This window comes from Macroventuria anomochaeta (assembly GCF_010093625.1).
Source record: "Macroventuria anomochaeta strain CBS 525.71 unplaced genomic scaffold BU25scaffold_19, whole genome shotgun sequence".
Classification (NCBI taxonomy): Eukaryota; Fungi; Ascomycota; class Dothideomycetes; order Pleosporales; family Didymellaceae; genus Macroventuria; species Macroventuria anomochaeta.
In genome coordinates, this window is record NW_022985380.1 from 193,266 (window position 1) to 212,427 (window position 19,162).

General features: G+C 56.3%; 6 protein-coding genes across 6 annotated transcripts; 4 read left to right on the forward strand and 2 right to left on the reverse strand.

Annotated features, from left to right (window-relative positions):
• The first annotated feature begins 422 nt into the window (after positions 1 to 422).
• On the forward strand, positions 423 to 4,647 carry BU25DRAFT_411342 (uncharacterized protein). Its single transcript, XM_033706530.1, has 4 exons — positions 423 to 868; positions 933 to 2,415; positions 2,463 to 4,265; positions 4,318 to 4,647. Exons 1-4 carry the CDS (start codon positions 671 to 673, stop codon positions 4,341 to 4,343), a joined length of 3,510 nt encoding a protein of 1,169 aa, XP_033561004.1. The 5' UTR covers positions 423 to 670; the 3' UTR covers positions 4,344 to 4,647.
• A 957-nt stretch (positions 4,648 to 5,604) lies between these two features.
• Positions 5,605 to 5,945, forward strand: BU25DRAFT_459080 (uncharacterized protein; the record flags this gene model as incomplete). The annotated part of the gene is made up of 2 exons (XM_033710252.1): positions 5,605 to 5,660; positions 5,714 to 5,945. 2 exons carry the CDS (start codon positions 5,605 to 5,607, stop codon positions 5,943 to 5,945), a joined length of 288 nt encoding a protein of 95 aa, XP_033561005.1.
• A 1,913-nt stretch (positions 5,946 to 7,858) lies between these two features.
• BU25DRAFT_72565 (uncharacterized protein) lies at positions 7,859 to 8,413 on the forward strand. The gene has a single exon (XM_033712054.1). It carries the CDS (start codon positions 8,042 to 8,044, stop codon positions 8,354 to 8,356), a length of 315 nt encoding a protein of 104 aa, XP_033561006.1. The 5' UTR covers positions 7,859 to 8,041; the 3' UTR covers positions 8,357 to 8,413.
• BU25DRAFT_411344 (MFS general substrate transporter) lies at positions 8,369 to 10,194 on the reverse strand. The gene has a single exon (XM_033706531.1). The coding sequence runs from the start codon at positions 9,929 to 9,931 to the stop codon at positions 8,471 to 8,473; it is 1,461 nt and encodes a 486-aa protein (XP_033561007.1). The 5' UTR covers positions 9,932 to 10,194; the 3' UTR covers positions 8,369 to 8,470.
• A 292-nt stretch (positions 10,195 to 10,486) lies between these two features.
• On the reverse strand, positions 10,487 to 15,687 carry BU25DRAFT_448999 (uncharacterized protein). Its single transcript, XM_033709618.1, has 4 exons — positions 14,731 to 15,687; positions 14,271 to 14,685; positions 12,049 to 14,174; positions 10,487 to 11,994 (listed from the first exon to the last, which is right to left on the reverse strand). Exons 1-4 carry the CDS (start codon positions 15,403 to 15,405, stop codon positions 10,669 to 10,671), a joined length of 4,542 nt encoding a protein of 1,513 aa, XP_033561008.1. The 5' UTR covers positions 15,406 to 15,687; the 3' UTR covers positions 10,487 to 10,668.
• Positions 15,688 to 15,921: 234 nt separating this feature from the next.
• Positions 15,922 to 19,140, forward strand: BU25DRAFT_369174 (uncharacterized protein). The gene is made up of 5 exons (XM_033703920.1): positions 15,922 to 16,354; positions 16,545 to 16,657; positions 16,709 to 16,783; positions 16,834 to 18,900; positions 18,952 to 19,140. Exons 1-5 carry the CDS (start codon positions 16,150 to 16,152, stop codon positions 19,036 to 19,038), a joined length of 2,547 nt encoding a protein of 848 aa, XP_033561009.1. The 5' UTR covers positions 15,922 to 16,149; the 3' UTR covers positions 19,039 to 19,140.
• Positions 19,141 to 19,162: the final 22 nt, after the last annotated feature.

Genomic DNA, 19,162 nt, shown 5'->3' on the forward strand with positions numbered 1-19,162 from the left:
TGGTGCCAGTTATTTGAATACCTCCAGGATACCCTCTTCGCCAAACTAATGCACCGCAAAACTGAAGCTTCGCAGTCGCTGTGTTCTTAACAACAATGAGCGGACGAAGGATTATGCATCTTTAATATAGCTGTGTTGCAGATGACCGAGATCACTCCGTACGTTGGGCAGCAAGGGTTGGGAACACCGTACACTGCCCATACGACGACATTTTCGCAAAGCAGGGTATTGGTGAGTCTCTGAGAAATCCAAACTCCAAGATCGAGCCCGTCACCTGTGAAACAAAGGAAAGCTTGACAAGCATGGGATGGCAGCACGTTGACGTCGTAAATTGTGGAGCTAGATGCAGGCCGGCGATGGCCAGTGCGACTCTCAGCCGCTGGGTTGAACGTCGATGCAAGTGTCTCATCTTCGTGGCTGCACAGCACGAGCGTTCTCCCCACACGTTTGTTTGGTCTTACTCCGCCAAACAATCGCCTTAATAGCAGTTCTGCGCATCTGCCTTCCCCCAGTGCGGCTCGACTTCACGCAAGCCTCGGCCAGCTTACCCCTGCCAGCCCCTCGAGGTACCCCAAAGCTCATGCGCCTCACAGCCATCCATCGTCATCCGCACACTATCTAAACACACACATACTCGCGAAGAAGGTGCGCCGCACCGCCAAACGTCACAATGGTGTTCCTCGGCATATACCGCGCACTCTACGACTATGTGCCCCAGAGCGACAACGAGATTGCGCTGACTGAGGGCGACATGCTGATGGTTCTGGAGAAGTCGGCTGACGACGACTGGTGGAAGGCCAAGAAGAAGGGCCACGATGAAGAGGAGGAAGAGCCTGAGGGTCTAATTCCAAACAACTACATCGAGGAGGTATGTCGCAAACATGGGTTCAGCCCAGCACACTTCAGATCAGCCATTGACGATGCTTAACTAGGCCGATCCCGTCTCGCAAGCCAAAGCTCTCTATGACTACACCCGCCAAACAGACGAGGAGCTGTCGTTCCAGGAAGACGCCATACTCGACGTATACGATATCTCAGATCCCGACTGGTCCCTCGTGGGCTTCGGCGGCGACTACGGATTCGCTCCAGCAAACTACATTGAGCTTATCAAAGGTGGAGCGCCGCCAGCAGCGGCTGCAGCAGCGGCTGCACCAGCAGTCACATCGCCAGGGCTGCCTCCACGCCGTCCCGCAGCTCCTGGATCAGACGACGAGCAGGGCCCTCCAACACCAGACAGCCCGCCACACCAAAGCCCCGCTGCTGCTCTTGCGGGTATCATCCAAAAGAAGTCTGAGCAGACAGCTCCGAGCTCGGCAATCTCTCCTCCACCGAACGTAAGCGCAGCTCCTCGAAAGCGTGTGCAGTTCACTCCCGAAGAATCCGACGAGGAAGCGCCACCACCTCGCCTGCCGAACCGCCCTCCCTCGCAGTCGTTCTCACCGGACCCACAACATGCCTCTGCACGCTCTCCTTCACCTGATCGAATCAGGTCGCCTCCGGCTCGCAGCGTTACCTTCGATGCGTACGATCCACCACCTCGAGACAATGGGCCCAGTACACCGCACTCCGGCTCTGGCTACCATCTGTACAATATCTATGAGTACTTGACTCAGCCCGGAAAGAACAAGAAGATGCCTGTTACATTGGGGATCAACATTCCTCGGGGCATGATCATGATTGCGCCTGAGAAGGCGCGCGACGGAGCGCAGGAGGAATGGTCAGCGGACAAGATGGAGTACTATTCGCAGGAGGGAAAGCATATCTTCATGGAGCTAAAGCAGCCTAGCAAGAGCGTGGACTTCCACTGCGGAGCCAAGGACACTGCGACAGAGATCATGTCAGCTCTTGGGGAGCTGGCAGGTGCTGCCAAGGGTGCTGGTCTGCGTGAGGTGCTTGCCGCAGGCTCTGGCCATTCGAACGTGCAGAAGAAGGGCGTCATGCTCTTCGACTTCATGGCTCAGGGCGACGACGAGGTTACCGTTGGTCTAGGCGATGAGATTCTGATCCTCGACGATTCTGCCAGCGACGAATGGTGGAAGGTTCGGCGACTGAAGAATGGCAAGGAGGGTGTTGTTCCTGCTAATTATGTCGAGATCACAGAGACCGTTCCCGTTTCTACTCCAGCAGGTATCGCACGATCCGGAACGAACGCTGGGCGATCGGTCGTAGATCAGAACAGGCGGGAGGAAGAGGAGATGGCTCGTCAAACTTCGAGACGAGACAGGCCAAAGAGTGATGCACGAAGTGATCAGGTAGGACCTGGTCTGCCTTTACCCGCCCGTGGTTCTAGTCTTCTGCAAACAAGCTCTGACCATCGTCGTACTTCACAGAGATCAAGCATGCGCGATAGCTCCGCGAGAGACTCGAAATCGTCGTCGTCTAAGTCATCGTCGTCGAAATCTTCCTCCAAGCCGAGTAAGTGGCTTCTTAACATCACTTGTGCTTTGCTAATCATTCTTCAGATCCTGCAAAGCTGCGTACGTGGACCGATCGATCGGGCTCATTCAAGGTCGAAGCCGAGTTCATTCTCCTTAAAGAAGGCAAAATCCATCTGCATAAAGTCAATGGCGTGAAGATTGCTGTGCCGGTCACGAAGATGTCCGTTGAGGACTTGGAGTACATTGAGAACGTCACGGGCGAGTCGTTAGATGACGACAAACCGCTTTCTGAGATCAAGAGGAGAAGCACAATTCGCACGAATGAAAGAGCTGGCACTTCATCTCCTGGGATATCAGTTCAAAAGAAGCCAAGCTATGACTGGTTTGATTTCTTCTTGAAGTGCGGTGTAAACCCTCAGATTTGCGAGCGCTATGCGCAAGCTTTCGAAAAGGACCAGATGGGCGAAGAAAACCTACCAGATATCACACCTGCGCTTCTTCGTACACTGGGATTGAAGGAAGGCGATATCCTTCGCGTTACAAAACACTTGGATAGCCAGTTCAGCCGCAGCGCTGGTGAAGCTAGCGCAGAGAGTGGTACTGGAGGCCTCTTCTCTGGTCCAGGCGGCACACTGCGAAACAACACTCGGAAGGGACGCCCGGCTCCGCCCGTGGAGACGAACAACGAGATCGATCCGAAGGCATTTGAGCAGAAGTCGGATGAGGCGGTCAAGAAGCCAGCAGATGCGACGAAAACGCCTTTGGCATCTGCCCCGGTCCCAGAGAAGAAGTTTGAGGGAGCTAATGGATTCGACGATAACGCATGGGATGTCAAGCCCACAAAATCGACCCCAGCAGCGCCAGCACCCGCAGCGTCACCACCTCCCGCCCAGACAGCACCACCCGCACCGAAACCACCTGCCCTTACAGGCTCTATGAACGATCTTTCTTTGCTGGACATGCCCGCACTCAAGCCAGAAGAGCTGCCAAAGGCACCAGAGCCCACTCCTGCGCCAGCGCCAGCTCTGGCGCCTGCACCCGCTCCTGCTCAACAACCACAGCCAACAGGAGCCACAATGTCTCTGTTCGACCAAGTAGCCGCCATCAAGGCGATGACACAGCCCCAGAGCATGGCACCACCACGAATGCGGCCACAGGCACCTCAACAGACAGGGCCTGGTGGGCTCATCGCACCTCCACCTCAGCGATCCTCTTCTGCGCCACAGAACCCGCAACAGAACAGCGCTTTCGGTCCTCCGCCAGCGCTCATGCCCCAACTTACTGGCTACCAAGGCAACCAGAACATGCCCCAGATGGCTCCTCCTGGGCAGAGCTTGAACGATCAGCAGAACATGCTGAACATGCAACGAATGCAACAGCAGATGACGGGCTTCCCACAACAGAACCCTGGCTTCAACAACTTCCAGCAGAACGGACTCATGCCCCAGCCGACCGGCTTTCAACAACCGCAGAATGGCTTCGCCTCATTCCAGCAACCACAGCCGACAGGTTTCCAACAGCCAATGCAGACTGGGTTTGGCCAACAGGGTTTCCAGCAAGGCTTCGGCAACGGCAGCCCGTTCGCAGACCCACCACGGGCGCCGTTTCAACCCCAGCCCACTGGCTACAACAGCTTCCAGCCATCGCCGCTTAACCCCCAGGCTACAAGCATCAACCAGTTCCTTCCACCTGCTATTCAGCCTCAGCCGACTGGCTTCGGACAGAGCCCACCTCCTATGCCGCCAATGCCACCGATGCCCTCGATGCCTACAGCCCAGCCGTTGGTGCCGCAGAAGACTGGTCCTGCTCCTGCCATCCGATTCGGAGTACAGCCGGCAAAGAAGTTGGCACCGCAGCCAACGGGCAAGGCCAGTCTCGCCAATGCTAGTAAGTCAATTCCATCCTGCGCCTCTTTGATGCCAAGCTAACCACTGTATAGCTCCTCAAAACCCCTTCGGCTTCTGATCTAGTGGTCACCTCTTGTTTGAAACTTGGCTTGGATTGTCAGGCATCTCCCATTGTGCATCCGCATGTATATAATTCGACCTTGATCTTGGCTTGCTTTGCGAGGGAAAGTGGCATAGCAGGACCATACCATATTGTTTTATCCGAATCGGCATTCGCTCATATTGCGTTGATGTTGTCTGTTGTATGTTCGTAGATTTGTTGTAATTTGCGTTTGGGTTCGAGAGCGAGTGTCTTGGGGCTGAGCTTGATATTTGGAAAACGATAGCATGGGGCTGAAGCAGCACGAGCTGCGAGCACAATCAGACCTTTTCCATCTGAAAACCATGCAGTCGCTACTACCCGCAACTAAACTCTGGCGATGACTGTCATGACCTCTGGAGGCTGTCAGACATGAACGCATTGATGGTTTCGCGGATCAAGCAATGTGTGACAGCCAGACAGCTCCAGTGCCTTTCACCCGTGCACCACCAAGCTTTTGCCAAGTGGAGCTTAGCAACGCATCGGTGGAGTCTCAGTGGCTGAACCGTGCTGCGCGATCCATCAAATTTCTGGCTGACGAAGCGTCTGCGCCGCAAACGTCGAGTCTCCCTCTCCCACAAGCGCACTTCCCTGCGCCTCAACAACCTTGCATGGCTACTCCTAGAGCCCTGCGGAGCTTCCTCGCACGAGCCGGCGAAGAATTTGAGAACCGCAAGCCACAACGCTGGCACAGCGACAGCTGACGAATACCGTCAAGCCCGGGTTATTCGCGCCAATTGCAATGGGGCTAAGCGCAAGGATGGAGGTGTGGCTAATGCGATGTACCCAATGTGACCAGCCCTGGAGCGAAAGGCCAGATGATGCGCGTTCTCCGCTCCGCACCGGTGGCAGCTTGAGCGATCGTCTTTAAAGCCCGCAGAGCTGCCTCCTGATCCACTTGTTTCCTCTTAAGCTCATCTCTCAAACCTCACCACTCCCATCGCGACTTCCAACTGTTGCGCACATCTACCGAGATACCTTCGACTCGCTTCGCTCGTGCACCACGATTGCCCCCCCCCCTAAGCTTTTCCCCAGCATTTGAAAAGCTTGGCTACCGGAGCTCTTCCCGCGTTCCTGTGCTATTGCATTACCATCTGATCGCGGATCCAACGAACGCGGCGCATTCATATCACGAAGTGAAGCTTGACGTCAACAAGCCCTTGCGATAACTTTCGAGTCTTTCGTCGCAACCCTCAGACATTACTTCTCTTCGAACGAGTAATCGAGCAATACATTCACAATGTCGGCGCAAGGATACTACAACAACGGGCCTGCTCCCCAGTACCCGCAACAGGCGTAAGACATCAGCCCCTGCCCATTGAGGTAGAAATGCAACTGACGATTATCAGGTACGGACCACCGCAGGGCCAGTACCAGCAACAACCGATGCAGTACCAACAAGGACCTCCTATGGGATATCAGCCGCCGATGGGGTACCAGCAACAGGGCCCTCCCCCTAAAGCCAAGAAAGATCGAGGCTGCCTCGCCAGCTGTCTGGCAGTACTCTGCTGTTGTTTCGTGTGCGAGGAGGGATGTGAGTGCTGTCTCGAATGCTGCGAGTGTGCCGAGGACTGCTGTTAAGCATCATAAGCCACGAAGACGGATCCGGGTGAGGTTGAGACAAGACTGGAGCGTGGAAGTCGTCAAAGGGCTGAACGGCCAGACTAGCACGCACGGAGATGTGCACGATGTTTGATTTTCTATGTTTCATTCTAGGTTAGGAGCGAACATACCTGACATTCGTGTCTTTTTCCTTATCATGACGTTGTATACATTATTTGATTCGAGTTCAGCTCTCACACCTGTTTCTTCTGTTGATGCTGTGAAGCTCCCACGTCCAGGAAATCGGCAGAGAGCATGCAATTGTGCGATTTACAGGTGAATCTCAAACACATATCAGCTTATTGCTTGCTGGCAAATGTACGCTTTAACTACAACATGCTGTGACCTGCATACTACTGAAGGTCTCCAGCCCCAGGCTATCTCAAGATCGCGTCGTAGGCACTTCCCAGCTCATACTCGACAACAATACCACTCCCAGTGTCCTTGCTTAGATCGCCCCTCACCAAAACACGTTGTGCAGCATCGGGTTGTTACGATCCTACGTTAGGTCTGTACCGATGACCTTGGTTGATCTTGTTCTGTGTCCAATAGTCGGTTGTTGGACGTTTATGGGTACGGGTACGCGGGTCGTCGCACAATTCCTGATGGAGCTCATATAGCTGTACGTCCAGATTGATTGCAACGTTGATGAGCTCGTCGAGCGTCTCGGTGCTGGCGCCAGTACGCATGAGTTCTTCTTTGACCTTAGGTTTGAGGCCTTGACGGAACATGGTCATCAACGCAGTGTCGTCCCCATCGGTATTGGCTGCGAGCAGTTGAAACTCTGCGGCGTAATCGGCGGCTGACTTGTCTTGACGGATGCGCTGGATGTTGCGACGTGCCATCGTAGGTTCGTTGGAGACTCCGAAAATAGGTCTGATCTTTTCTTTGAATAGGTCGAAGTCAGACATCCAAGCGTCGACGTCGTCGGGCGCGTCTCCTTGGTTGAACTGTTGAACGAACGGTTTGATCCACTTGAACGCGGAGCCTCTCATATAGCTGGCTACAAGAGTGACGCGCTTGTCCGCGGGAACCTTTTCTCCCTGGAAGAGAAAGAAGAGGTCCCAGTGCATGAGCCAGTCGTCAAGCTTAGCGCGATCTCCATAGTAGTCATCGGACTTATTCACATTCATGACATTGGTGGCGTCGAGCGTGCTCGAGGTAGAGCTGCTGGGAGTAGCACTGGTTCCTGATACTTTACTCATCTTGTGGGTGTTCAAAATGTTGAGGTCGTGTCTTAAGCAAAGCTCGTAGGCACTAGTCGGGTTGGTTCTCAGGGATGAGTGTAGCGTGAAGGGAACAAGGGGTTGATCACTTAAGCGATGCTTGGAGCGATCAGGGGTAGACGTCTAGTCAAAGACCGTGACGGCTGGGGGCAATGAGTAGTACAGAGTAGACTGTCTGGCTAGAGAGCGGTTGAGATTCCAATAACAAAGTTGATTGACAAGGTTGAACGCGAACCATAAGAGTTGTGTTCCTACGTGCTTATATACAGTCCACCAGATCTGCTCGTTGACGAGCAGATTCGGTCCTGGCCTATCCGGATGGATTGCGCCTCGTTGACGAGCATGGTACGATGCTCGTTGACGAGCTCGTCACGTGAGTCTGCCTGAACCCATTAGGCGCCGGCCGGGCGGCCTTGTCGTGCTGCGCCTCCCCCCAGACTTCCATGTATGGTTGGTGGTTACTTATTGCTTCTGCCGTCCTATCGCAGGACGTAGGATCGTAACACTGGTTGACGCGAATGTCTTCATTTGTCACCGATCTTCTCCATCTCCTCGTCAGCCCAGCAGACAACATGCTTACAATGTCTTCGTTCAGAGAGAGGTTATTGTCGGTCAAGAATGTATATGGGGTCTTTGATCTCCTTCAGAAAGGGGGGGGGGGGGGTGGAGGGGCACACCTTCATTGAGCTTTGGCACAAACTATGCTATAGATTGGACACGGATGTAGAACGAGGTATTGTCAAATGCCCCATCAACGATGACAAGAACCACAGGTTGGTTTAGGGGGGGGAGGGGGGCCTGGGATGCTTTTGACGACGGATATGAGGTTCTGGGAAAGAATCTGATGGTATGGTGTCAATCACCAGAAGGCAGTGTGTACATCGACAATCGGAGATGAAAGAGCGGATGAGCGTGGAGCAGGAGGGTGAAGAACAGACTAGCAAAGAGCACGAGAGCCAACAAGCAGAAGAGCAGACAAGCAAGAGAGTAGAAAAGGACGAAAACCAGAAAAGCAGGAGCGCAAAGAAGACGGAAAGCAGAAAAGGAGGAGGAGGAGGAGGAGGAGGAGGAGGGAATGAAAAGCCAGAAAAGAGAGAAGTAAGAATGATCCAAAGTGCAGAAAAGGCATTAGCAGATGCACCACGTTTCAAAATCATGTTCTGAGATTTCATGAGCGGGTAGCCTGGAGGTTGTCGGACTGCTGGCATCTCAGATCCAGACCTGGTGCACAGATGAAGCGACCTTGTTTTCCATGTAAGGGCTCTATCAACTCGCACTTCAGTACGTAAACCTAAACCCCTCCGTCCCCTCCAACACTCTCTTCCCCCTGCTCTGCCTCGCATTCGCCAGGTAGAAGTATATGCTGAAAAGTCCCACCACCCCCATGATCAGGATATGACTGCCAATCGATACCCACACCGCAGTGAGATACCTCGGGCTCTCTTGCTGGCGTACAATGAAGCTTCCAGCGATACCGCCCGCACCATTACACGCCGTCACCGCCGCAGCAGTAAACACCCTTTTCCACTGCCCAACCACATTGTTCGCTTGATACGTCGCCATCGCCGCCCAATTCGCTACGTACGCTCCTGTCGCGAGGTATGTCCCGATGAGGCGGACGGTGACTTGGTCCGTGAATCCGAGCATTGCGAAGCCAGCGATGAGTGTGACGCAGTTGAACGCAATCACGGGGCCACGCAGCTGGAATTTGTCGCCGACGTAGGAGGATAGGATGGCGGGAATCACGGCGTAGTAGTACGGTGGCGCGCTCAAGAGGATGGACTGGCCGGTGTTGAAGCCCATCCCGCCTTGCAGGATGATGGGGAGGAAGTACGACATACTGGTCGAGACGAGGTTTTGCAGGAAGTACAAGATGCAGAAACCGTAAATCTTGATGTCGGAAGCGTGGATGAGGACTTTTTTCCATGTGAACGAGTCCGCGACGCTGTCGCCGCGGTCGTGCTGGATGCGCGCGGATGCTATGTGGGCTTCGGATTCGGAGAGGAAGTGGAAGGAGGTGTGTGAGCGCTCGGGGAAGTCGACCATCCACCAGTACGTCAGGATGCCGAGGAATGCGGTGATGGCGCCTTGCACGACGAACATCCACTGCCACCCCTTCAGTCCGGCGGAGCCGTTGAGTCGGTTCAGGCCGTAGTTTACGATGCTGCCGGTTGCGAGAACGGTGACTTCGCCGCTTTGCATGAGTGCGAAGCGGAGTTGTTGTTCTTTGCGCGTGTACCACACACTCAGTAAATACGTGAGACCCGGGTAGACGCCGGACATTGCGATACCGAGCAGGATTCGTAGCGCGATCATTTGCCGCCAGGTCTGCACGAAAGCAGTGCACAGCGTGATGATGCCGAAGCAGATGGTGATGAAGGAGAACCAGATCCGCGGGCCAAAGGTGCGGACCGCGATTGTGGAGGGCAGTTGGAAGGCGATGCTTGCGATGGTAAAGATGAAGATTGAGACCGAGTAGCGGTTGCCGACGTCGAGTTCGAGGTCGGAGAGCATGGTGGTTACGGAAGCGGAGGATATGACGCCGCTGTCGAGAAGGTTGAGACTGCAGAGGATGCCAGCGATGCTGCATAAACGGAGGTCGACTTTTAGTCTGATGCCATTCCTCCATTTTTCTTCTAGCTCATCTCGGGCTGAGAGGATTGAGGCATCGTCGGCGTCGCGCTGCACTTTGTGGACCGACTCTTCCTTGGACGTTTGGCTGGGTGCTCGTTTCATCATGTTGCTGGTGAAGTTTCTGAGAGTTTGCAATTGAGCGTGGCGGCAGTCGATCCACCGTTTGTGATAAACCTATGTTCCGTCTCTTTACTGCGAGAGTGTCGTCAAGTGCGATTACTGAGTAGCGTTCGATTGTGCTCAAAGGTAGGGTACCACAGCAAGCTTCACAGCCGAATCCACCCCGCGCCGAAGAAGACCGTGAAATCTGTCCTAGGTACTCCCAGTCGCACAAGAAGCAGGAACGGAAGATCATAAGCGGAAGGAATCATCGCGAGGCACATGCATAGAAGTGTATGGAAAACCGCTTATCGATTCCTCAAGAGTGGTGTAGCCGTGCCGTGCCGCCTTGCATGTCCGCTTTGGTAGATCCCGATAGCTGATGCCGAGGTGCCCACATCTGTGAGCACATCAGCATAGTGCCGAATTGGTCATGCCTTATCCAAGCAATTTTCCACCACGGCTTACCAACGCACGATGCAATTCCGCGAAGCCTGTCCACTAGGCGGCCTCGCATACGGCACGACATATACTGGTACATACGTGTGGAGTTTTCCGCTCAATGGATTGTTCATTTCTTCGTAAATGATATAGACAATATATATGGATCGCTAGCTTCCAATCGCATAACGCGCGTAACGCTGCAAGTCGTGACTTGTTATACATGTACAGGGCAAATTCTCATAAAAACCATGGAACGTTGCAAGTGTACTCATAATCCTGGTGAGTCCAATCATCTTCGCTCAATCAGGAATACCCGGGACAGGGGTAGCAGCCTCGATCTTAACTCCAACAGGTGGAGGCTCTAGAGGCTCAGCCTCAGGTTCGTGTACTGGTCGCCTTGGTAGCGGCCTTTCCCTCTCTCTGTCTTCGTAGTAAACAAACTCCTCCGGGCGGCTGTTGTACCTTTGAGGAGGGGGACGCTCATACGTGTACGGCTCGTGGTATGGCTCATAGCTTGCAGGGCCGGGCTGACGGTACTCTCCCATGTACGGACGCGGTTGACGGTAGTCGCCACGTACGCGCACGATTTCGTACTCGGGCTGTCCATATTCATCGTAGTACATCGGCGGCGGGGGTCCACGAGGTTCGTCGTAGCGGTGATAGCGCGGTGGAGAGAAGTGGTGGGCACGATCTTGAATAGATACGTAATCGCGCGGTGCTGGGCGAGCAGGTGGGTAGAAGCGTTCTTCGGGGGGTGCATGGTCGACGCTGTGATCCCGCGAGTAGGCTGGTTCGTATGCGCGGTCTCGTTCTGTGGTGGGCTGAGGTGTCTCTGCTTCGTCGATACGGCGACGCTGCTCCTCGTATCTGCTTCTTTGGGATCGGGTGATGCTTGGTGCGCGGCCGTAGGGATCCTCTCGGGCGGCAACGCTCATGTAGCGGTAGTAGCGAGATGGCATCCGGTGTTCATGATGATGGTCTCTACGGCGCTGAGGGGCAGGCCGGCGGGGAGGACCTACAGAGTCTGGCGTAAGGATGTGGCGGCCATGCGGAGGAGGAGCTTCGTATCGAGACTGATTGGAGACAGTTGACGGTGCCGGCTGTGGTGCTGCAAGCGGCCGAGTTTGACTCTCAGGCTTGCTTGGAGGAGGTGGATTTGGCGGTGGAGGTGTGTAACGAGAGCCATCATCGCCTTCATGAGCTGACACGGAAGGCTTTGAATCCGGCCGCGGGGGTGGAGGAGGTTGCTCTTCGCTTGCAGGAGGCTGCTCGGGGACAAACTCTTCGAGGAAACGATCTGCGGCTGATTGTCCACGCGGTCCACTAGCTTCTCGTGGTCGAGCTTCGGCTGGATAGTGATATTCCGGGCGTTGGCCATCGTCGTCGGCATACCTGACCTGGCGCAAATGAGAGCTGTACTGTCGACTATGGCCTCCTTCATGAGGGCGTGCGTAGAGGATCTCCTCGGGTGGAGGGCCGTAAAAACGGTCGGCCTCTCGGAACCCAGTACGACGTCCAGAGTAATCATCGTAAACAGGAGCTGTGTGAAACATTCGGGGGCTAGGAGCATACTCCACGTACTCTCGAGGCCGTGGATACCCGTCGTCCGGCTGCTCTCTGGCCAACTGATTACAGGCCATTAGCGTATGTCTCGATGACTAGCATCGTGAAGCACTTACATAGTACCTGGGCTCACCATAGTAGCGCTCCCCCCTTTGCTCAGGTGGACTATCGCGGTGTGAACGCTTTTTGCTCCCTGTGGTTGGAGCTTGGTTTGCTCGGTCGGCAGCAGTGGATGGCCGGTCGGGGTTGTACTCGTCTTCTCCGGGTTTTAATGGTCGAGGCGACTCAGTACGTGAAGCGCCGATGTATGATGGACCTGACCTGTCTAGAGCAACGCCCGGGGTACCACTTGCACGGAGGCTGTCCTTTGCAGGTCCAGAGGAAGCAGGCGAGGTTAGCCCGTCGTCTTCGATCTTGCCTATCGTTGGCAGAGGCAGGGGGAATAAGCTCGGGAAGGTGGTTGCGATCATGAGAAGCTTCTCGTCGTCCATACCTGGAGCGTGTATAAGCCCTGAGATGAAGCGCTCGCTGGGCAATTCGATCATATCCTCTTTCCAGTCCAGGGCAGTGGAGGCCTGTCCATAACCAATACCGGAAGGATTGATCACTAGATGCTGGGCACGGAAGTGTTGAAACAAAGTCAAAACAGTGTAGTTTTTCCTCTCCTCCGGCTTTGTGTAGTGTGCGCCGGTAAGGTGGTGAGCAGACTGGAGTTGACAAGCTTTGCAAGACAGACCCGACGCATTCTTGAGCGCCTTTGATATCTCGCGGTTAGAGAGCGCGCCAATGAAGTGGTTTAGATTTGGTTCGTAATTGAACTCAACGTGGAACTTTGAAATGACGCGATGTAACAAGACATAGATCCGGAGGCTATTGGGCATGTCCTTGATACCGGAGGTCTGTTTCCACATGTCCTGGGCCAGTCCGATGATGGTACTTACTTCCTTGTCGAACGAGGCTGTGCTCTGATTCGGATCCTCGTTGCCATTTGGTACAGGATCGGCGATGCCATGGGGTGGTGGAGGCATACCAGGAGGCGGGGCTACAGCAGGATTGATCATAGCAGGAGATGGCATGTACGAAGGGTTACCGGGGTGAGGACCGTAGCCGGGAGGGCCCATCGATTGGTATGGATGTCCCTCTGCAGGGGCACCATAGACCTGCGAGTAGTCATATGGTACCTGAGGCGGAGCAAAGGGGCCATTGTAGCCGGCATACTGGTAAGGACCTGGGCTTGCTTGGGGCATGTGAGTTGGCATATGGGGAGTGGAGGTTCCTGCCCGCGAAAATCCACCGTAGAACCCGCCGTAACCTGTTCCGTTAGAGGACGCGTGGGGAACGTGTTTCACTGAGATAGGATCCGGATGGAAGGGTGTTTCCTCTGGCCACTCAGCTTCTCTCCAGGCAACGACGATGTTACCGCTGCTGAACGCGGTGGTGTGCTTTGCTCCATAGTGCTGGACGACACCTTCGAACCCGTAGAGCCGGATGTTCTGCTCGCAGTCGTTGCCATGGCAGAGAAACAATTCTCGGCGATACTGTTCTGTCAAGGGTTTGAGCTTGTTATCATATACCCACTTCATATTCTCCAGTACCAAGTGCGGTCTGTGGTCTGAGGGCTCACTTCCCTGCGATGCCTGCCGCGCAGCTCCTGACCCATTCACCTCTTCATAGTAAGCTCGCCTTACGTGTATGAGAAGGTCCGCCGCAAACTTCGGACTGTTCTCGTAGGTGAGAGCTTTCCCATGGTCCCAGTCTCGATTGATGAAGTCGTCAGCGATGGCGCTGAGCCTGTCACGGATTGCTCGTTGGGATTCTTCCCACTCGCGGTCCATGGCCTCCTTCGCTTCCTTGGAGTTAGCATCCTGATGACGGCGGTCTGTTGTTTTTGTCGGAAGCGAGGCTACACGGGACACGTGGTCGGCCTCGGCCTGTTGGGCAGCAGGCAAGTTGGCGATTAGGCGAGGCTGCAAGACGCTCCACGCATAGTCGTTCATTGGCTGAGATATCTGGATAGCTGCCTTGAAAGCATCCATGTGGCGCAATATGTTTGGAGCAATAGGCGGATTCATGTGCTGGCATCGGCGCTCTATGTCCGTTTTCCGGGTTGCTTTGGCCTCATTGGCATCATGGAGGTTCCGCTGCTGGTTTGGCTGAGCGCTTCCCGTGAGCACAGGCTGGGGGGTGAAGGCATTTGGGGGAATAGTGGGAGGCCTTTGGTGTGCGTGATGGGTGTTCGGCGCTGCAGCTGTTAGGTTGGGCATTGGAGGGGTATTTGTGAAATGTCTGACACGGCCGCCATGCATGGCGGCGATCGAAACGGTTGAAGAGCACTTACTCGCTGGGACAGGTGCATGAATGACGGGGGAGGCTGTTTGGCGCTTTGGGGATTTAGAGAGCTTGCGTGGTGCGGCTGCAGGTGAGCGCGCAACGGAGGATGCACGCTTTGCGTCCTTGTGTTTGGTATACCAACGCTCCCAGATCTCAGCTGCCTTCATGCGCTGCATCCCTCTTGCTTCAAGACCCTTGGACCACTCCTCAGCCGCAGCGGGCCCAAGAGCGAGTGTATCGGTGAGCTCCTGTGTTATCTGTTCGACATGCTTCTTGTAGTAGTATTTGCCAATCTCGACATTGGCAGGCGTTGCCGTCGACTGCAGAACGTACGCAGGAACGTAGTTGTGGTCGTTTGTAAGAAGCGCAAACGGCAACGCAGGTCTGAGGGCAGAGGCGGTGGAGAAGAGAAGGCTCGCGTCCTAGTAAAGTCAGCGACTGAGAAGAGCGGCGCGCCTGCAACTCACTGTCTGGCATTGCTGCATCAGACAAGGTCCACATGCTTTGATGCCGAATGGCCAGATGGCGCGGACTCCGGCTTCACCTGGGCCTTGCTGCCACACCTTCTCACCAGGAACAGAAGGATCGAGCTTGTTACAGAACTGACACCTCTTCGACCAGACGAGCTGCCACATCTGCACTTCAGTAAGGCCTGGGAGGGGCTTTGGGGCATTTGAGTTATACGCATTGCGGGCAGAGGCCCACAGAGCTTCAGACTTTAGGAGATGCAAACAACCATGCTCTGGTTTGGACGGGGAGACGTTCGAGACGCTCGAGACGCTCGAGACGCTCGAGACGCTCGAGACGCTCGAGACGTTCGACACGTTCGACACGTCTGTGAGATACGAATGAAAGGGTCGATTGACTTGAATCAACCGACCAAGGTCTGCAAGCGAACAGAAAGAAAAGATGTGCTGCCACACAGCAGGTGGCAGCCCTGCGCAGTATCCCAACCGACTTGGGACGGAAGGAGGTACGTGTGTATCTAGCCTGCGCTTCTTCCCCGCGACAGCAGACAGGCCTTCTGCCTTGCGCTTTGCGACCGATGCATCGCTCTGCATCTGGCCTGCGGGAGCATTCAGCGTCCCTTCAGACTCGTAGAAATGGACCGAGGAAGCTACGCTCAACTCGCGCTCGTACATGGCAGCCCTGGCTTCCCCTGGCGAAGCTCAGAGGAGCTTCACCGACGATGCGCGACAGGCTGCACACATGTGTTGGTGGGTGCAGAGAGCGGGTAATGGTAGGGATATCAGGCCTGGGGAGATATGCGCGACGGCAGGTTCGAGGACCAGAAGGACCAGAGAGTGCTGCGCAATAGACAGCTTGTTGAGAGACGTGCTTGGAGTATTAGGACATGTTGGAGCGTGCTGAAGCGTGTGGAAGCGTGTTGGAGCGTGTTGTGCAGGCTGGAGAGGGAGGTGTTAGTGGGAGTCCAATATGGACCAAGCTGTCCAGGTGTTCGAGGTCCTTCGAGGGCGGACAGCCAACCAGCGAGTGAGGCGAGCAGCTGCCTGGGAAGCGCCGGTGGGAGCTTGGGGTCTGCCGAATGCCGGGCTTGTGCCGGCCATGACGAAGTGACCCTTGGCGGCGGCGGGCCTGCAGTGCTGCGAGAGGCTGTGTATGTGTACGTTGGCCGACTGTACATACCGCATCCGCTATACGCATACGCTTTCCCATACCCTCTCCCATACCCTCTCCATACCCTCTCCGTACCCTCTCCGTACCCTCTCCCATACAACCACTCCGCACAGGGCTCGTCGCACACACTGCCCACACAGAGAGAGCACTACCACCAGGCCCGCTCTCGTCTCCGTCCCACCTGCCCTTCCCCGGCCCTTCCCCCGAACACCTCATCGCACAGCTCCGCCAACCCCCCATCCCTCATCATGGCCTCGCTCAACACCTCCACCAACGGGCCCAACATCACCCGCAGCTACCAGAACGTCGTCAACACTCCGCCGCCATCCGGTCCCCAGGCGCAGTCGCCCACATACGGTCAATGGGCTGTCTTCGCGGTGACGGCCCCGCTCGTCAGCGCCTTCCAGCACGATGGAGGGAAAGAGAGCGTCCTGAAGGTGCAGAGCACTGGAGGTATGTCGAAACGAGCCGAGGGCGCCCAATTGCTGCTCAGAGGGCAGGTCGGGGGCTTCCAGCGCGTTGGGCGTGTGTCTCGAGGCCCGGTGCGGGATCGCGCCGGCCCAAGCCAGACCTCAGCACACCGCCCTGCTGAGACGGCGCGGCATGGTGGACACTTGGCAGGACACTGTACTGACGAGCGCAGAGGGCGAGTTGCTCGACCTGATAGACGAGTTCTCCGACGGCCGCATTCAGTTCGCGTTCGTCAAGGTCAAGGACCCGAACTCGTCGCTGCCTAAGAACGTGCTGGTTGCTTGGGTACGCTTGGCCTATGCTCCACGCCAGACATGCTGCTAACTACCGCTCCAGTGCGGCGAAGGCGTCCCAGAGCGGACAAAGGGCTACTTCGGCAGCCACCTCGGTGTTGTTTCTAAGCTCCTCCACGTGCGTTGGTCTGCTAGCAATGGTGTCGAAGCGTCGCTGATGAGAGACAGGGCTACCACGTCCAGGTCACCGCTCGCTCAGAAGCAGACCTTACCCCAGAAAGGATCATCCAGAAGGTGTCGGATGCGTCAGGCGCAAAGTACTCGGGCGGTGCGGACATCCCGTCGTCAGGCGGTCCTCCACCTGTCGCTGCGAAGAAGCCCGTCTTCACACCCACAAATGTCGCAGGCGGAGGCGGAGGCTCGGCGTTCAACCCATTAGGACGCTCGAGGGCACCTGCGCCAAGGGGAGGTGAAGACGCCGATGGCTGGGGCGCCGACGCTCCAGAGGTCACCAGGTCGCAGCTCGAAAAGGTCGGGTCCGCATACAAGCCTACCAAGGTCAACATGGCCGAACTCACCAAGGGAAGAGATGACACCACCCGCGGCCCGCAATCGCAGAACGACCGTCCGGAGGTCGTCAGGGGCGCATACCAGCCTGTCGGCAAGGTCGACATCGCAGCCATCAGGGCTCAGGCAAAGGAACAGAAGGACGACAGACCTACCGTGGTCAAGGGCGCATACGAGCCTGTTGGAAAGGTCGATATTGCGGCCATCCGTGCGAAGGCTGCAGGCGCACCGTCCTCATCTGGCCTCTCGCCAGCAGCGACCGGAGCGTCCAACAACAATGCGGATGGGGGTGAGGATGAGGATGAGAGGCCCAGGTCGCTTGCAGAGCGCTCCGCAGCTTTCAGCAACCAACCTGAGCGTCTTACCAGCCTGCCGAAGCCGAAGGTCGCCAACAAGTTCGCTGGCGCAAGCGCATTCACCGGCACCAAGGCCCCTGCACCCGGTGGATTTACCGCTCCCAAGCCTGCCACGTCCGCGCCAGTCGGCACCGCGAGCAAGACGTTTGCAGACGAGGGAGGCAAGACTCCGGCGCAGATCTGGGCAGAGAAGAAGGCCGCACGTGGAGAGAACGTCAACACACCCACTGCAACAACGCCGATGCAGCCCCAGCAGAGTGGAGGTGGTGGTTGGAAGAGCGGATACTCTGGCAAGTCGTGGGCACCTGTCCAGACTACTCGTACGGGCCAGTCAGCTAGCAACCTCAGCGAACAGCGTACCGGTGATGCTCTCCCGGCACAGGAGGAACCTGCTTCGCCACCCGCCGGTGGTGTCGGCTCCCTCAAGGACCGTTTTGCTGGTGCTGCACCAATGGGCGCTCCAGGATCTCGACCTGTCCCTGAACCTCAGGCTCCCAGCCCGCCGGCTCTGGACAACTCGAGCAAGCCCAATGCAGGCGCTCGGGGTGTCCCTATGCCCGCTTTGCCCAGCCGACCCAGGGAGCCAGAGTCCGAGGATGAGGACGATGTGCCAGCAACCCAGACCCAGCGCCTCCCTTCACCGCCCCGCCAGCCGCGCAGCCCATCTCCGGAGCCCTCAGGTTCCCCGGTACGCATTGCTATGCCTGTAGCTCGCGGAAGGGAGCCCGTGCAACTTTCGCCAGCGGAGGAGCAGCCTCCTGCTATGCCCAACCGCTCGCTTGCCCAGGCTGCATCGCAAGCCCGGGACATCTCTCCAGAGCCCAAGGTCGAGGCGAAGGACCCTGCTCGCGGTGCTGGCATCGCTGTTGCAGCAGGCACTTTCGGAGCTGCTGCAGTGGCTGGAGCCGCCGCAGGTGCAGTTCTTGGTTCTTCTGGCCAGGACGACGAGGACACCGGCGCTGGAGCTGGAGCTGGAGCTGGAGCTGGCAAGCGTGCCGTTATTATCTACGACTATGAGAAGGCCGAAGACAATGAGGTCGAGCTCCGTGAGGGTGACCATGTAACCGATATCGATATGGTGGACGAGGACTGGTGGATGGGTACCAACTCCCAGGGCGAGCGTGGCCTCTTTCCTGCCAACTACGTCGAGCTCGTTGAGGGCGATGACGATGCAGCCGCCGCCGCCGCCGCCGCCGCCGCCGCCGCTCCTCCACTGCCTTCGCACCCCTCTGCTCCTCAGGAGGTCGAGCCTCCGGCTGCTGCCCCACAGCCCGCTGGTAGTTCTGGTCCTACCGCAACTGCGATCTACGATTATGATGCTGCTGAGGACAATGAGCTTAGCTTCCCCGAGGGCGCCACAATTACAGGAGTTGTAAGTCGGCTATCCCCTCACGAACCAAATCGCAAACTAACCAAACCATAGGAATTCCCTGACGAGGACTGGTGGCTCGGAAACTACAACGGCGCGTCTGGTCTGTTCCCGGCCAACTACGTCCAGCTGGACGAGTAGAATAAGTACACGCAAGCAGTCAGGACAGTCTGACACACATTATTGTAGTGGGACTCGGAGCATAGGTACAAAAAATTTCGAAGATTACTGTGTCCCCCCCCCCCCCCCAAAAAAAAACCTCACG

Excerpts from the sequence above, each read along its gene's own strand:
- BU25DRAFT_411342 (XM_033706530.1), top strand. The coding sequence starts at position 671 with ATGGTGTTCCTCGGCATATACCGCGCACTCTACGACTATGTGCCCCAG. Across the intron at positions 2,416-2,462 it reads GAAATCTTCCTCCAAGCCGA|ATCCTGCAAAGCTGCGTACG; the intron begins GTAAGTGGCTTC and ends ATCATTCTTCAG. Across the intron at positions 4,266-4,317 it reads GGCCAGTCTCGCCAATGCTA|CTCCTCAAAACCCCTTCGGC; the intron begins GTAAGTCAATTC and ends ACCACTGTATAG.
- BU25DRAFT_72565 (XM_033712054.1), top strand. The coding sequence starts at position 8,042 with ATGGTGTCAATCACCAGAAGGCAGTGTGTACATCGACAATCGGAGATG.
- BU25DRAFT_411344 (XM_033706531.1), bottom strand. The coding sequence starts at position 9,931 with ATGATGAAACGAGCACCCAGCCAAACGTCCAAGGAAGAGTCGGTCCAC.
- BU25DRAFT_448999 (XM_033709618.1), bottom strand. The coding sequence starts at position 15,405 with ATGTACGAGCGCGAGTTGAGCGTAGCTTCCTCGGTCCATTTCTACGAG. Across the intron at positions 14,175-14,270 it reads TCATGCACCTGTCCCAGCGA|CGCCGAACACCCATCACGCA; the intron begins GTAAGTGCTCTT and ends TAACAGCTGCAG. Across the intron at positions 11,995-12,048 it reads ATGGTGAGCCCAGGTACTAT|TTGGCCAGAGAGCAGCCGGA; the intron begins GTAAGTGCTTCA and ends GCCTGTAATCAG.
- BU25DRAFT_369174 (XM_033703920.1), top strand. The coding sequence starts at position 16,150 with ATGGCCTCGCTCAACACCTCCACCAACGGGCCCAACATCACCCGCAGC. Across the intron at positions 16,355-16,544 it reads GAAGGTGCAGAGCACTGGAG|AGGGCGAGTTGCTCGACCTG; the intron begins GTATGTCGAAAC and ends TGACGAGCGCAG. Across the intron at positions 16,658-16,708 it reads AGAACGTGCTGGTTGCTTGG|TGCGGCGAAGGCGTCCCAGA; the intron begins GTACGCTTGGCC and ends CTACCGCTCCAG.